Genomic DNA, 15660 nt, shown 5'->3' with positions numbered 1-15660 from the left:
GTTTAGGCACCTCAGGGGCTCTCCAAATGCAACATGGCGTCCGCTATCCATTCCAGTCAAATTTCCATTCCAAAAGTCAAATGGCGCTCCTTACCTTCCGAGCCATGCCGTGCGCCCAAACAGTGGCTTTGCACCACATATGGGGTATCAGCGTGCTCAGGAGAAATTGCACAACACATTTTGCGGTCCATTTTTTCTGGCTGCCCTTGTGAAAATTAAAAATTTGAGGCTAAAGTAGCAGTTTTGTGTTAAAAATGTGTTTTTTTATTTTCACCCTTCAACATTATAAAATTGTGTGAAGCCCCTGGGGGTTTAAGGTGCTCACCACACATCTAGATAAGTTCCTTGAGGGGTCTAGTTTCCAAAATGGGGTGACTTGTTGGGGGTTTCCTCTGTTTAGGCACCTCAGGGGCTCTCCAAATGCAACATGGCGTCCGCTATCGATTCCCGTCAAATTTCCATTCCAAAAGTCAAATGGCGCTCCTTACCTTCCGAGCCATGCCGTGCGCCCAAACAGTGGCTTTGCACCACATATGGGGTATCAGCGTGCTCAGGAGAAATTGCACAACACATTTTGGGGTCCATTTTTTCTGGCTGCCCTTGTGAAAATTAAAAATTTGAGGCTAAATTAGCAGTTTTGTGTTAAAAATGTGTTTTTTTATTTTCACCCTTCAACATTATAAAATTGTGTGAAGCCCCTGGGGGTTCAAGGTGCTCACCACACATCTAGATAAGTTCCTTGAGGGGTCTAGTTTCCAAAATGGGGTGACTTGTTGGGGGTTTCCTCTGTTTAGGCACCTCAGGGGCTCTCCAAATGCAACATGGCGTCCACTATCGATTCCCGTCAAATTTCCATTCCAAAAGTCAAATGGCGCTCCTTACATTCCGAGCCATGCCGTGCGCCCAAACAGTGGCTTTGCACCACATATGGGGTATCAGCGTGCTCAGGAGAAATTGCACAACACATTTTGGGGTCCATTTTTTCTGGCTGCCCTTGTGAAAATTAAAAATTTGAGGCTAAAGTAGCAGTTTTGTGTTAAAAATGTGTTTTTTTATTTTCACCCTTCAACATTATAAAATTGTGTGAAGCCCCTGGGGGTTCAAGGTGCTCACCACACATCTAGATAAGTTCCTTGAGGGGTCTAGTTTCCAAAATGGGGTGACTTGTTGGGGGTTTCCTCTGTTTAGGCACCTCAGGGGCTCTCCAAATGCAACATGGCGTCCGCTATCGATTCCAGTCAAATTTCCATTCCAAAAGTCAAATGGCGCTCCTTACCTTCCGAGCCATGCCGTGCGCCCAAACAGTGGCTTTGCACCACATATGGGGTATCAGCGTGCTCAGGAGAAATTGCACAACACATTTTGGGGTCCATTTTTTCTGGCTGCCCTTGTTGAAATTAAAAATTTGAGGCTAAAGTAGCAGTTTTGTGATAAAAATGTGTTTTTTTATTTTCACCCTTCAACATTATAAAATTGTGTGAAGCCCCTGGGGGTTCAAGGTGCTCACCACACATCTAGATAAGTTCCTTGAGGGGTCTAGTTTCCAAAATGGGGTGACTTGTTGGGGGTTTCCTCTGTTTAGGCACCTCAGGGGCTCTCCAAATGCAACATGGCGTCCGCTATCGATTCCATTCAAATTTCCATTCCAAAAGTCAAATGGCGCTCCTTACCTTCCGAGCCATGCCGTGCGCCCAAACAGTGGCTTTGCACCACATATGGGGTATCAGCGTGCTCAGGAGAAATTGCACAATACATTTTGGGGTCCATTTTTTCTGGCTGCCCTTGTGAAAATTAAAAATTTGAGGCTAAAGTAGCAGTTTTGTGAAAAAAAGTTAAATGTTCATTGTTTTCTTCCACATTCCAAAAATTCCTGTGAAGCATCTGAAGGGTTAATAAACTTCTTGAATGTGGTTTTGAGCACCTTGAGGGGTGCAGTTTTTAGAATGGTATCACTTTTGGGTATTTTCTGTCATAAAGGCTCCTCAAAGTCACTTCAAATAAGATGTGGTCTCTAAAAAAATGTTTTTGTAAATTTTGTTGTAAAAATGAGAAATCGCTAGTTAACTTTTAACCCTTATAGCTTCCTAACAGAAAAAAATTTTGGTTCCAAAATTGTGCTGATGTGAAGTAGACATGTGGGAAATGTTATTCATTAACTATTTTGTGTCATATATCTCTCTGATTAAAGGACATGAAAATTCAAAGTTTGAAAATTGCAAAATTTTCAAAATTTTCGCCAAATTTCTGATATTTTCACAAATAAACGCAAGTGATATCGAAGAAATTTTACCACTATCATGAAGTACAATATGTCACAAAAAAACAATCTCAGAATCAGGGGGATCCGTTGAAGCGTTCCAGAGTAATTACCTCATAAAGTGACAGTGGTCAGAATTGAAAAAATTGGCCCGGTCACGAAGGCAAAAACAGGCTCTGGCGCGAAGCGGTTAATGTAATACTATAATCTTTTTTCTAATATACTGTAGCCGGCAGACTCTAACGCCGTTATTTGGCCATGAACTGCCATGGCAAACATCAGGACCACACAATCAAGATCTCAGGGTGCCAATGAGGTTTAAGAGGAAGCCCCCATACTCTGTTAACTATTTAGACTCTGTAGTCACTATTGACAGCACAACCTAAGGGGTTAAATGTCCATGGTCGGTGTTAACACTGATCATGGCTGATGCAGCAAATTGTCAGCTATAATGTACAGGTGACAGCTACAGCCTGTCATCTCGATGTAGCAGAGCTGAAGCTGCGTGGGAACCATGGAAAGGTAAGGATGATGTTGCTTTATTATTTTACTTTTATTGCAGGAGATCGTTGGCTTCAGCTGGAATGGGCGTGATGGTGATTATGGTTTAATTTAGAACAATAAAAAATTGTGTGTTTATTTCAATTAAAGGACTTTATTCTGAGTGGTGTGTTTTTTTTTAAATACTTTACTAGAAATTCATGGCGGTCATGTCTAATATTGGCGTGACCCCATGAATTTCGGGCTTAGGGCCAGCTGATAATACCAAGCTGGCCCTAACCCCTTTATTACCCAGTGAGCCACCGCACCAGGGCCCTGGATGAGTTGGGTACAGCGCCAGAAGATGGCGCTTCTATGAACGCACCATTTTCAGGGGTGGCTGCGGACTGCAATTTGCAGCAGGGGGGCCCCAGAAAGCTTGGGCCTCCCTGCGCTGCAGATTCCAGCCCCCAGCTGCTTAGTTGTACCTGGCTGGACACAAAAATAGTGCGAAGCCCCACGCATTTTTTTTTTAAGTTGCCTGTAAAAAGCGATGTTACACATCATAAGAAAACAAATCGGTTATTACACAATGACTCTGTATATCCTTGGATTAAAGCAATACATCAGCATTCAAAAGTACTATTTGTATGTATTAAACTATAGTGCCTGGAGCCCTGAATCCCAGTTTATGAAACCTTTTCACGGAAAAAAACTTAAACTGATCCATCATTCTTCTTCCATATAGTTCAGTAGCTGAAAAATTATGTTTAGACATTTCTAAGGATATTTTTTTTTTCAAATCCATTATTGGAGAGGAAAACTACTGTATTCTCTGGTATTAAATGCTTGGTTACATACATATTTAATGGAAACCTCTGAACAATGCAATGAACGGCAGAACAAATCGTAACACCGAGATAAATTTCAAACTGCTTTTATCATAATAGATCAGTAACAGCTCCCAGTATTATAGTGATTCATGCAATTCTAAGGAAAAACTATTTATATTCAGTACTTACATAGTGCTGTCACCCAACTCTTCATACAGATTATTGGCAGCAGGAGTTGATGGTTTTCCTGCTGGCAATGCCATCTGGATCCGCGCTGTCTTTGCACACTCAGCTTGCCTCCTTTTTGAAGAGAAAAAAAAAATAATTAATGGACATACCAAGGGTCTTAAACATTATATTGTTACTGTATGATGAGGGATTGGATTTAATTTGTCTTCAGAAAATAAATAAAATTCAGAACAGCTTCATTTTAAACATTTCTGATAGGGTAATAAATATGGAAGCTACTAAGAACAGATGTTGGGTGCTCTGTGGGACAGTACTTGGCCGATAACATTAAAGTTGCAAGCAAATTCCAAAAAGACTCATAATAAGACTAATAATTGTAGATGAAGCATTGTTTGGATATAAAAAAAAAAAATATCTGCGATATACTGTTATCATCAGGTGTAAAAGCATTGGCCTTTTAGGATATGAAGGCAATGTCTTTGGGGGAGGAGCATGATAAAGGGATTTTTTTAAAAGTTCTTTTATTCATTCATTATGTCCCGCCCCCGAGGAGCTTACTAGAAAAAACACAATAAATCTTTTCATCCAGAGGAAAATATTTAAGCATTTAATTACATCAGCTTGTAGTCTACTTTATGCAAACAGGCTATTGAAAAAGAATCTGACTGTATGGTATAGAAAAATGTTAAGTCTTCAGCAGAGACTTTGTAATACCCTGCAGTCATGTTTGAACTGATTATTCATCCCATGCAAGGAATATTACTCAGAACAATATTACATTTAGCACTCAAATTCAAAAAATGGCACCGATGACTAATGTATAACAACCTCTATAATAAATTATTTTATCAAGCTGGGATTCTTTATACTGTAGATTTTTAGATTTTCTTTTTACAGAACAACATTTTTATTTTAAGATGCATTTTTAAAATAATATTGCTAAAGTATAATTGGTTTTACTATGCATAACTGAATGTCTACAACTACTTAATACATATTCACATATTAGCCTGTAAAACTGGAAATATTGTTCTCACTGGGTATTTTAAGAACTGAAGATCTAATTACCGTAATTTCCATAGAACAGATGTGAGGCTTACAAGCATGTTTAGATCCAGGTATATTTGAACGTAAAAGCAAGAATCACTTAAAAGAAGGACTCATTAGATAAAACACTTATGCAAAAAAAATAAGTCAATGACATTAATTCAGGCACAGTGAAATGTCTGGATGCATTGACTAACAACTTTAATTGCCCTTCCGGGCATTAGACCCAGTAGAAGAAAAAGCGACACAAGTGTAAAAGGCCTTTAGGGAGCTGATAAATAGTGTGACATGCTGCTAGTCCTACAAAGAACGTCTTGTACTTTTATCTTTTAATATTAAACTAGTTAACCTTTTTTTCTGCTATAAGAAAAAACTCTGACACTTCTAATGACTCTTCTACAGAATTGGTGCTAGTCCGTTAAATATTCAACAAGTAACCAAATTTTGTATAAGGTTTTTCAAATTTAACAGGTATTTTAATTGGCTGCATATGGGTGTGGGTCTGGGTCCTGAGTGACTGCAAAATTAAAAAAAATATATATTCAAAGTTTAGTTGCTCTTCAATGAGTAACTGTTGTTTTAATTTCCATTTCATAAATTATTAGTAAACATGGAATATAAGGAACTTTGTAATATATCTTATTAGAGAAATCGGCCTCTTTCTCCTCTTGACTGATCATTCTCAAAACTCTCAAATCACGGGTAAATCTGTCTTCACTGAACACAGATGTTGCAGCCGGAAGTCTCGGCATCTATTGTGTGTAATAAAGTTGTAGTTTATATCATATGACTTTATAACGTGACCTTATGACACGCATTCTATGCCAGAACGTCCAGTCACGGCTAGGTCCAGGATATCCTTGCGCATGCTTAGGACAGCTCTGCACATGCCCTAGTCATGCACATGCCTAGTGGACGTCCCAACTTAGTGTAAAGATGCCCAGGGTTTCAGTGCGCAGACGTGGTAAGAAGTGGCACCAAGAACTGTTTTCTTTTATTTTTAACCTTTTGCCAAACCTTTATGGTTCAGTTGACCGCCATGTTTCTGAATTTGTGTTGAGCAAATTACAAATTATATATATATATATATATATCTTTTACTTTCTTTTTTAGTCCCCTTATGGTATTTGAACATGCCATCATTTTGATCATTTATACTATATACTGCAATAAATAGTGGATTTGCACAGGGGCCTTTAGCAGACCCCCAGCTGCTACAATAACCATTGGGTTTCCAGTGATCGCTGTTGATGGGAGCTGGTACACGCGTGCATCAACAATGAGATCATTTAAATACCGCTGCCAATGATTGACAGCGACCATTTACAAATGTGCAGTGATCAGAGCAAGGTCTGTCTGCTGCTGTTAAAGCCAGTTGCTGGCTCTGTAACAAAGCTGTCGTCTGCCGGGTACGTTGTCGGCTCAGCTCCACAGCCCCCTACATACACCCTCTGCGACCATGTGACATAATTTTACGTTATGTCATTGCAAAGGGGTCAATGGTCATCTCATTTGACAATCCAAATGTTGCAATCAAAAACAGTTCAATGTTTTGGAAAATTATTTTGGGTACACTTATCGGGAATACTAAAATATGTAATAAACAACATGTATATATATACATATATATTATACTATTTATGGTCTATAGTGCCCATCTGATACATACGATCCTATTCTACCATGTAGCTAATTTAGAGATGTTTTATTCAACGCTTGAGTAATGATGTATCAGCCAGAAGGGATGCTGGCTTATAATTGCGCAATGTCAATACAAATAGGGATGTAGGAAGTTAATGTACTTACTCTTTAAACCTGTTCCGCAGGTTGATAGAAAAAAAAGAGGAAAAAAAATGAAGAATATGTTAAAAAATGAGAAAAGTTTCTTAGTCCATCATTAACATTCACAAGACAGACTTATAAAATGACTTAAGTAATGACATTCTAATAACCAAATTCTTTTAATGGGTACAATTAATGTAATACCCTTTGCGAAATCATTATCATCCCATGTAGAATCCAGTGTAGCAATAAATTACAATGAAGAAAAGATGTCTCCAGATAAACAAGCCTACTGTATGTCAAGTACAGCTCCCACGTCCTTTGTAGTCTGAATTATACTTAAAAAGTCAGTTATTAAGGATAAAGCAATCTATTTTTTGGCATAATTACAGCAGCTTTATGGTTCAGCCTACTTGAAGCAAATTAAGGGGGCCTTCATAATGGTGAAGCACAATTACACTCTTGGCTGAGTACAATGTGATGTGTCCTGCCATGGATTCCTAAAACGTTTTCATAATCGGCTTCTTGCTTTGACTTGTGCACTGGATCTGTAAAGTCACTTCTTTTCATAACAGAAGTTATTGTGGCTGGGTAACAATCAGCTGATTACTGAAAGCGCCGTATGCTGCCGCTAATGGCAGGCACACTCAATTGAAATATATGGAGTGAAAATGCAATTAAAGCATCTATTTAATCAAATGCATTAGGAGCGTAATTCATTGAGAATTCATTGCAAAAGAGATTAAGCACACTATCCATGACCAAGTTCCAGCTCTGATAATAATGTTACATTTCACACAGAAAGAGTGGAATGTGGCTAAGAACATACCTGGTTTCTATGGATATATTATTATTCTTAGGTAATTGCAGTTGTACTCATTTAAAGAGATTTAAAGGGATTCTGTCTGCAAGTATTTGCTCCCTCATCTGAGAGCAGCATAATGTAGGGGCAGAGATCACAATTCCAGTGATGTGTCATTTACTCAGCTGCTTGCTGCAGGCTTGATAAAATCACAGTTTTCTCTGCTGTAAGAGCTAACAGTTCTCTGAATGATGAGCTCTGTATAACCCCACCCACATCTCTGATTGTGTACACTGTACATAGGCAGAAAGCTGCCAATCAGTGGTGGAGGTGGGGTTACGCAAAGATCATGAATATGGAGGACTACATAGCAGCAGGTTTATTAGTCCTCTAATGATGATATCCTGCTGATAAACTTGGAATTTTATCAAAACTACACCAAGCAGCCCAGTAAGTTGTATATCACATGAATCAAGGTCTATGTCTCTACATTATGCAAAGTAAAATCCTTAAAAACATATGTACAGCAAAGAAAAAGGATTTAACCAATAGATAATTTTCTGATGGCAAGTATGGGAGCAATGATTAACAGCTTTTTTGTGTAAGAGTGTGCACTCAGATACCTGTTGTTCAGTGAGTAAAACCACCTAGTAAACTCCTATGACCAGATGCAAAAGCATTCTGAGTCTTTTACAAAACTATATAGTAATCTGTTCTGACAATGTTCTGTAACATACTATCTGTTGATCAAGGGTACGTGAGCTTTTCAAAGCAAGCCAAAACTCTCCAAATTCTTCCTCAAAAATGTAAAGCTCCTCATAAAGTTAGGGTATGTGCACTATGAGTCTTTTTGCTGATTTTTTGGAGTAGAAATTGAGCAGAAGCTGCCAAACTGTTGAGACACTTTGGGTTTTTGAAAAGGATTTTGAGAGTTTCTGCTTTAAAAATGCATTAAAAAGGCTCTGTGTGCACATACTCCAAATCCTCCTCGAAAACTCAAAACTTCTCAAAAACATTGAGTTTCTGCTCCAAAAACTCAACTTAGTGGGAACATACCCTTAAAGGGAGATGCCTGGTGCTTATATCCTATACAATAGAAACTGATTTGCAGCAGATTTTCCCCAGAAAGAAAATACATTTAGTAGGATGAGTTACATGGATGCATTACCTTTAATTGAGTAATTTCCTTCTGTCATAGTCATTTGGATATTTACCATAATTAAACTATCCATGATTCAGAACTGCACGATAATATACTCACTGCTTCAATAAAGTGATAACGAAGCAGCAATATAATGTAGCCGGAGTCATGCACAGTGTGTGATGTAGAATGATTAGGGCTCATGAAAGGTCATATAAGAACATTTTACACATAATGTAGATTGATCCTATTTTGTGTAATATTAATAAAGTCCCTCAGGGCACATCCCGCAGATCCATTATTCCACTTGTGTATAAGTGAGTGGAGACTTTAGTGTCTTGAAGTATTTATAGAGCAGCTATGAAACCTCATTACCCTTTATCCGGATAGTTATCTGTTGCTGAACTTACATTCTTTTAATTCTTGGTGGATTAGGAAGAAATATGATAACGCTATTGTCAAAGAGGAAGAGAGCACACACCAGAATGAGCCAGTTATAGTAGTGGGCTCTTCATATGGGGTAGGGACCATTGTGGCTGCACCCCTCTATTTTTTCTACTATGAAGAATTACTTAATATAATTTTTTCATAAAATCTTAAAGAGATTCTGTCAACTGCTTTTCCCAAATTATTTACATGTGTAGGAAGCTCTGTAAAAGACTATTCTAACAATACCTTTACTTGGCCAGTCCCCTCCTTCTTTACTGAGAAATCAGCAGTTGAATTGATATGCAAATGAGGCCGAAGAGCTATTGTAGATCTGAAGCCTCTGTCACACCAGCTCTATTTCACACCCAGCGCCACCTCTTTCTGTTTGAGTGACCGCCTCTACATTGTGTGAATTCAATTTTTTTCTTGGCTTGACAAAGGCCCTCCCTGCTTGGCCGAAACGTTGCTAATTTTCCTGTGCGTACACCGGTGTCAATAAAAATAATTTTTGTGGAAAGAAGATACCTGTTGCCTTGGATTTTTGGAGAACATGCAATTTTTACAACCTAGTGGAGGGGCTGTACTAAGTCTGCACAGAATACGGAGTGGTGCATGGTATACACCTTGTTTAATCTATGTTGTGTGAATTGAAGCAAGGAGGCAGTGCTGTGCAGGAAAAGAGCTGGAGTGACAGAGGCTTCAAATCTACAAATACTCCTCCAGCCTCATTTGCACATCAATTCCAACACTGATTTCTCAGTAATGGAGAAATGGACTCTCCATGAAAATTATTGCTGGATTTGTCTTTGAAGGAGCTACATATGCATATAAATAGCTTGGGGTGTGAAATCCTGATGACAAATTAGTTTTAAACTATCCAGACACAGTGTAACAACAACCATCTACTTACTGTCTGTAGCTGACCATTACAATTAATATCGCAGGTATGCAGCAGAGGATGATGATGATAGCCAGTGCAAGCAAAGCTCCCTCAGTGTAGCCTACAGCTTGAGCTTGCTTCTTCACGTTGGCTACCACATCCGGGGTCCGAATCTCCAAGATACGTCCTCCAAGTCCAATGTAGTTCTGGAACTCTTTATTTATGTCAAGAACTTTTCCATCTAAAAATCTGTATGAGAAAAATGTGAAGAAAAAAAAAGGATATTGCTAGATGCATTCATACATAAATATTTGCTTATTTGTATTTTACTCTCCCTTGATTTCTTTATCTATGATTGAAAACAGATACTTGTCTCCCCATATGATATATATTAGGATCCATACTGAGCTGACCACTAGATGTCACTGTAGCACAGACAAATCAGCTAGACTTCACCATCAACACAATAATATAAAGCTGCAAATCCGAAATTACTAATAATTTCCCAATAACAGGAAGGCCTTTAGGACACACACCATTATATAGTCATAGTTTCAAACATTTTATACATATTTAAAAAATGAATCCGGTCTAACATATAAAATGTGACAAGATGTAAATAATTTAGATCGGTATAATTGTTTTTCGCTGCCATATCCACCATTACTGAATGATTTCATCTGATATAATGAACTAAAGTAAAAAAAGTTACACAAACTAGAGCATCAATACTTAACATCGACTACATTCTGAAGTTTCTGAAGCCCACTGTTCTTTGCTGGAAATCTTTGAGGATGAACTGTTTATTCCAGGGTGAGCGCATCATCCCTGATGGCTTCAAGTCAGAACTGTGTCAGTTACAGTAGGTGAATCCTAAACTTTATCTTAGATGTAAACTTACTCTAGCGTTTTGCATCATTGCCTTACAGTGTCAATTTAGAAGTCAAGACACTCCTGGAAAAAAAAATCAAGAGGAGATTCTACTCTCCGAGGTGAAAAAAGAAATTATCCTTCCTCTACCCAATGTTGATTAATGCAAGGTTAGATCCCAAATGTTCCAAAATACTGCCCCCTGCAGTCAGGAAAAGGCTGCTAAGTAGAGTTCTCACCTCACTTTCACAGTTCCAATAATGCCTAATGTTGATTTCATGTGTCCTTAAAACTCTAGTCTCTATTCACATCATGTTTATGGCCCCAGGGATAGATTTTTCTCCAAAAAGGATCCATTATGAAAAAAAAAACTTATATATTAAACATATGTATATAAGTATACATATATGGTATTCCATTATTTTTTTAAATATACTGAAGTTTAAAACCCAAAAGGAGACTCCATTGGGCTAATGTAACCATTGTAGTAAAGCCAGGTATCACAGGCTATAGGTCCTAATTATGTATACCTGGTTAGCTTTGATGAGAACGAGGGAATCTGTTCATTTGAGGCTCAGTCAGCTAGAGAAGCTGAGCAGCATGAGGTGTTGGAGCTGGTGAGTAACCAGTGAAGTTGAGCACACTGAGCCTAAAGCAGGACCTTAATTGTTGTCTGGGTGACACTCTGCTATTGTTTTGCTTTCATTGAAAAAGGACTGTGATTGTTGTTATTTTGTTTGTGCCAGAAAAAGGCTGTTTTTATTTAAAGATGTGTGCAAGTTTATGGAGTCCAATAAACCTCACTCTGTTTTGATACAAGAATGCAGAGCCTGTGTAAACTCTAGTGCCTACCTGAAAGTGTGAATCCCTAAAATTTGTGGAGAATGCAGTCATGAAGGCCCAAAGAAACAGGTGATTTCAGTGTAAATAATGAATGACCTGGGTAAAGGTAGCTACAGCATTGAAAAACACAGTCTGAAAGCATGGAGGAGCTTGATAGGCAACTGGAGCAGGCCAATCTGCAGTTGCAGCAGCAGCAACAGCAGCAGCAACAGGCTCAACAAGAAAGCAGCAAATTCCTGATCCAGCAGTTGCAACAGAAGCAGCAATAGTTGCAACAGCAGCAACAGTTTCAGCAGTAGCATCAGCAACAGCAGTTATAGCAGCAGCAGATGGCTCTAATTGCAGGAACTTTCTTGTCCCGGGAGATGACAAGCTAAAGTGAAGGTAACCAAGTGAGGCAACAGTATGGGAGGAATTGCAGAAAATCATTCGGTAGGACAATATCATTGCTTTCCTGACTGTCTTTGAGTTGGTGGCAGACAGGAAGAAACCACCACCAGAGCAATGGGCAGAGATCCTAGCTCCGGATCTTACTGGGGTACCATAGAAAGTGTTCTGCGGCCTAGCCCTGAAGGATGCCAAGGAGTACAACAAGCCAAAGGCAGAGAATATCACATGTTTGGCTGTCATCCTGGCCGTCATGGTCCAGTGTTTTGCACCTCTGACACTATCATAGGGACTTAACGGTGAAAGGTACTCTGAAAAAAGTGAGTTTGTTAAATGGTGTTCCCCTGGAGCATGTAGCCGATAATTGTTTTTCACAATTGGCCATGCAGAGTAATTTGTTGTGTCAAGGGTCCAACATGAGGGGCCAGGTAAAAGAGCGCTGGTATCCTTTCAACTATCTGGGTCAGACTTTTTCATTGCAAGGACATGTGTGCTCCAACATCAAATTGTGATAGAGCCCCAAATTTACTATGGTTTACAGGCAAATAAATCTTTCTGTGTAGCTCTGTTATTTTGGTTATGTTCTTACATAGTGGCCGTGTTGCAGTATTTTTCGTCACAGTTTTCCGGTGTCTTACGTGAAGTAATAAGGGACACATTGATTTTTACAACATAATATATATGTACAATATAACTCTATATGCTGCTTATTAATATAGATGTAATCAGCATAGAACACAGCATGATTTATCAGCATACCTGCATTTGCCTTACAAACCATATGGCCCTTTTAAGACTCTATAAAATAGTAAAAAGCATAAATAGAGATATTATGGCTGAAATACAATTTTTTTCTCCTAGCTTTCCTGGTTTGAAGCACACAATTAGTCATTTCCCGATATTCACGTCATAGTCATAAATGTCATTGAGGAGACATTGAGGTTTAAATCTGCTACTTGTATCTGTGCTTCTACTTGCATTGATCATAGTGTGCTTGCCTAAGCATTTTTTATTCCAAATGGAAATTACATACAGTACTCTTTCTCAATTATAGATCTGTATAACACACAGGGTTGCCAACCATTCAGAAATTCCAGGACAGTGCATAAAATAGGGTACTTTTTTGACCTGTCCATTAAAAATGTTTAAGTTGTCCGTGATTTTTTTGACTGTAATTATCATCATTTTATATTTTACAGTGAAAGCAGCGAATGTCTCATATCAGAATTATGGACTGTAAACCTATATCACATAATCGTATGATTTTTCCAATGTGTCCACAAAAAATATGGTCGGTCTGTGATTTTTTTTAACAGCTGTCCAGAAAAAATAAAAATTCAATTTGGCAACCTTTATAACTTCTAAAGAGAAGGAAAAAGTTAACACTGTATTCAGGTTCTGCCTTTTGTGTTCCAAGGCATGTTGCTTTTTTTTTTTTTCAAAGGGAACCTCTTAGCATTTTTGTCCTGACATGACCACAGATAGCATGAAACACCAACAGGTTCCCATATTATAACTCAACTAATTCATGCTCAAAATAGCTGAACAGTTCATACAATGCATAGGCCCTGCTTCATCAAGACCAGCGTTGTTAACGGTATTCTCAATGAGGGGGCATGTTTAGTCAGAGGCACCTGATTTATTAAGAGGTGCATCAGGTGTGCACCTCATGAAGGGGACAGATTGTCCTGAAACGCGTAGTACCATTAAACGTCCCATCTTGAGAATAAGCTGATATTCTTCATCGTAGCGCCCTGAACATATCCTCCCCCTTCTTTTTCCTTTTTCCTCTTGAATTATATCTACGGCTCCTGCCCAGGAGGGTGTGGAGCCAATTGTCGATGTGGCAGCAGATTGGGAAAACCTATCATACACCTCCTCCAAGAATATGCTTATTCAGTACAGCGAGTCAGCTCCTGCCCAATGAGGGTGGTAAGCTGAAGGTCTGTGCAGCAGTTCACCAGAGGTATGGTGAGCAATGCTTACTTGGACCTTGTCCTATGTGGTTACCGATTCACACAGAGAGTGCTTTTCTCTATTTTTTCTTCCATGTCCAGGGTCATATGTCACCAATTGTCCCTTGACCTCTGAATCGATGAACTACAGCATGTGCCAGCGCTGCTCCTACTTCGTCTACAGACTTACAGTATATTAATCATTAATCATGTAAGAGATGTAGCAAAAGACTGATGAGGTGAACAAATCGCTATTATTAAAAATTATTATACCTTTATTAATACTAATAAAAGAAAATGGAAATAAACTTTGTAATTGCTATCCAACAAATACTTCCACATATACTGTATCTATGTGTTGGGCAAATAATATCCAATTAATATGTCATATAGAAAACTGGACTGAAAACCAGATCAGGCAGGGGGGGGGTCTTAACATTTTCCCTCAATGATGCACCCTAAAGATAAGCCCTGCCTGAGATTGTTACCCTAGATAAAGCAAGCAAGTTATGGTGACACCACTCACCATTGTCTGACCCTAGGTAGTCCTGAATAAAATGAGTACTTAATGGCAGTGTACCTGAAAAAATAGGACAGAGCATCCAACAATATGGAGCCAAAATCTGGTCCTGTCCAACATATAGTCAGGTGTATATATAAACCCCAATATTCATAAGTGCTCAAACAACTATACAATATATTTTGTATGGAAAAAGTGTCCATGCATATAATAAAGTACAAATTGTGCTTAATCCAACTAATATATAGGTATGCACTTGTATCCTTAAACCCATATGGGGTGATAGAAAATAAACAAAACCGGGCCCAGACCAGATGCAAATAGTTCAATAAAAAGGACCCCATACAGCTATCAAAGTGCTGTAACCTCGACACGTTTCTCCATTCATACTGGTACATCAGGGGGAATCAGAAGGCAGTCCATAATAACTGTTTTTTTTGGAGTCATGATGCTAAAGTTGGAGCAATAAGGCTGTGTGCCCACGATGCATTTTTTAAGCGTTTCCGCATGTGCTGTGCACATGCTGCGGAAATTTCCGCTGCGGATTATCATTGCGGAAAAAAATGCAGCACTACCAATTATTTTGTGGAAGTGCTGCATTTTCGCCGGCATTGACTTGCATTAGAACGTGCCAATTCCGCAAGACTGCATCTGTACTTGCGTAATTGGCGCGTTTTAATGTGCGGATGGTACCCAGGTGTGGAGGACAGGAGACTCTCCTCCACACCCAGGTACTCTAAAAGCTGTAAAAAAAGGAATAAAATAAAAAATAAAGATTATATTCACCTTCCGACGGCCCCCGGACTCCTTCCCTGTGCTTGCATGCAGTTCGCGCAGGACTGAAGGACCTGCGGTGACGTCACAGTCATGTGACGGCAGGTCCTTCAGAACAGCGTACCGTGATCTGCCGGCAGCCAGCACAGGAGCGCAGCAAGACTGTGGGGGCCATCGAAGGTAAGTATAGGTTTATTTTTTATTTTTTGACATTCTCTCTGGTCACACTATATAAATCCATGCCGTTTGCATGGATTTATATAGTCTGACCGAGTTGTCAAGCACTTTCCAAGTGATGCTAAAATCACTTGGAAAGCGCTTGACACCCGCATGCGGAAATGCCAGTGAAAAACGCTTCATTTCCGCATGTCCCTGGCAGGAAAACGCATGTACAATCCGCATGCATTTTTTTTCTGCTAGGGAGATGCAGAAACGCTCAGGAAAAAATCCTGAGCATTTCTGCATCGTGGG

The 15660-nt window shown here is 39.0% G+C and overlaps 1 protein-coding gene across 1 annotated transcript in view; it reads right to left on the bottom strand.

Annotated features, from left to right (window-relative positions):
- PCDH15 (protocadherin related 15) overlaps positions 1-15660 on the bottom strand; it is a 2836044-nt gene that overhangs the window by 171967 nt on the left and 2648417 nt on the right. The window contains exons 30-31 of the mRNA XM_073685487.1: positions 9871-10089; positions 3760-3870 (exon numbers count right to left, since the gene is read on the bottom strand). Of these exons, the coding sequence (XP_073541588.1) occupies positions 3760-3870; positions 9871-10089 (330 nt within the window). The remainder of the gene's footprint in view (positions 1-3759; positions 3871-9870; positions 10090-15660) is intronic.

Source organism: Phyllobates terribilis, unplaced genomic scaffold (assembly GCF_046119375.1).
Source record: "Phyllobates terribilis strain yellow unplaced genomic scaffold, ASM4611937v1 Scaffold_5__5_contigs__length_657084704, whole genome shotgun sequence".
Classification (NCBI taxonomy): domain Eukaryota; kingdom Metazoa; phylum Chordata; class Amphibia; order Anura; family Dendrobatidae; genus Phyllobates; species Phyllobates terribilis.
Note: the sequence above shows the minus strand (reverse complement) of the source record. Positions and strands in the feature narration are given on the sequence as shown.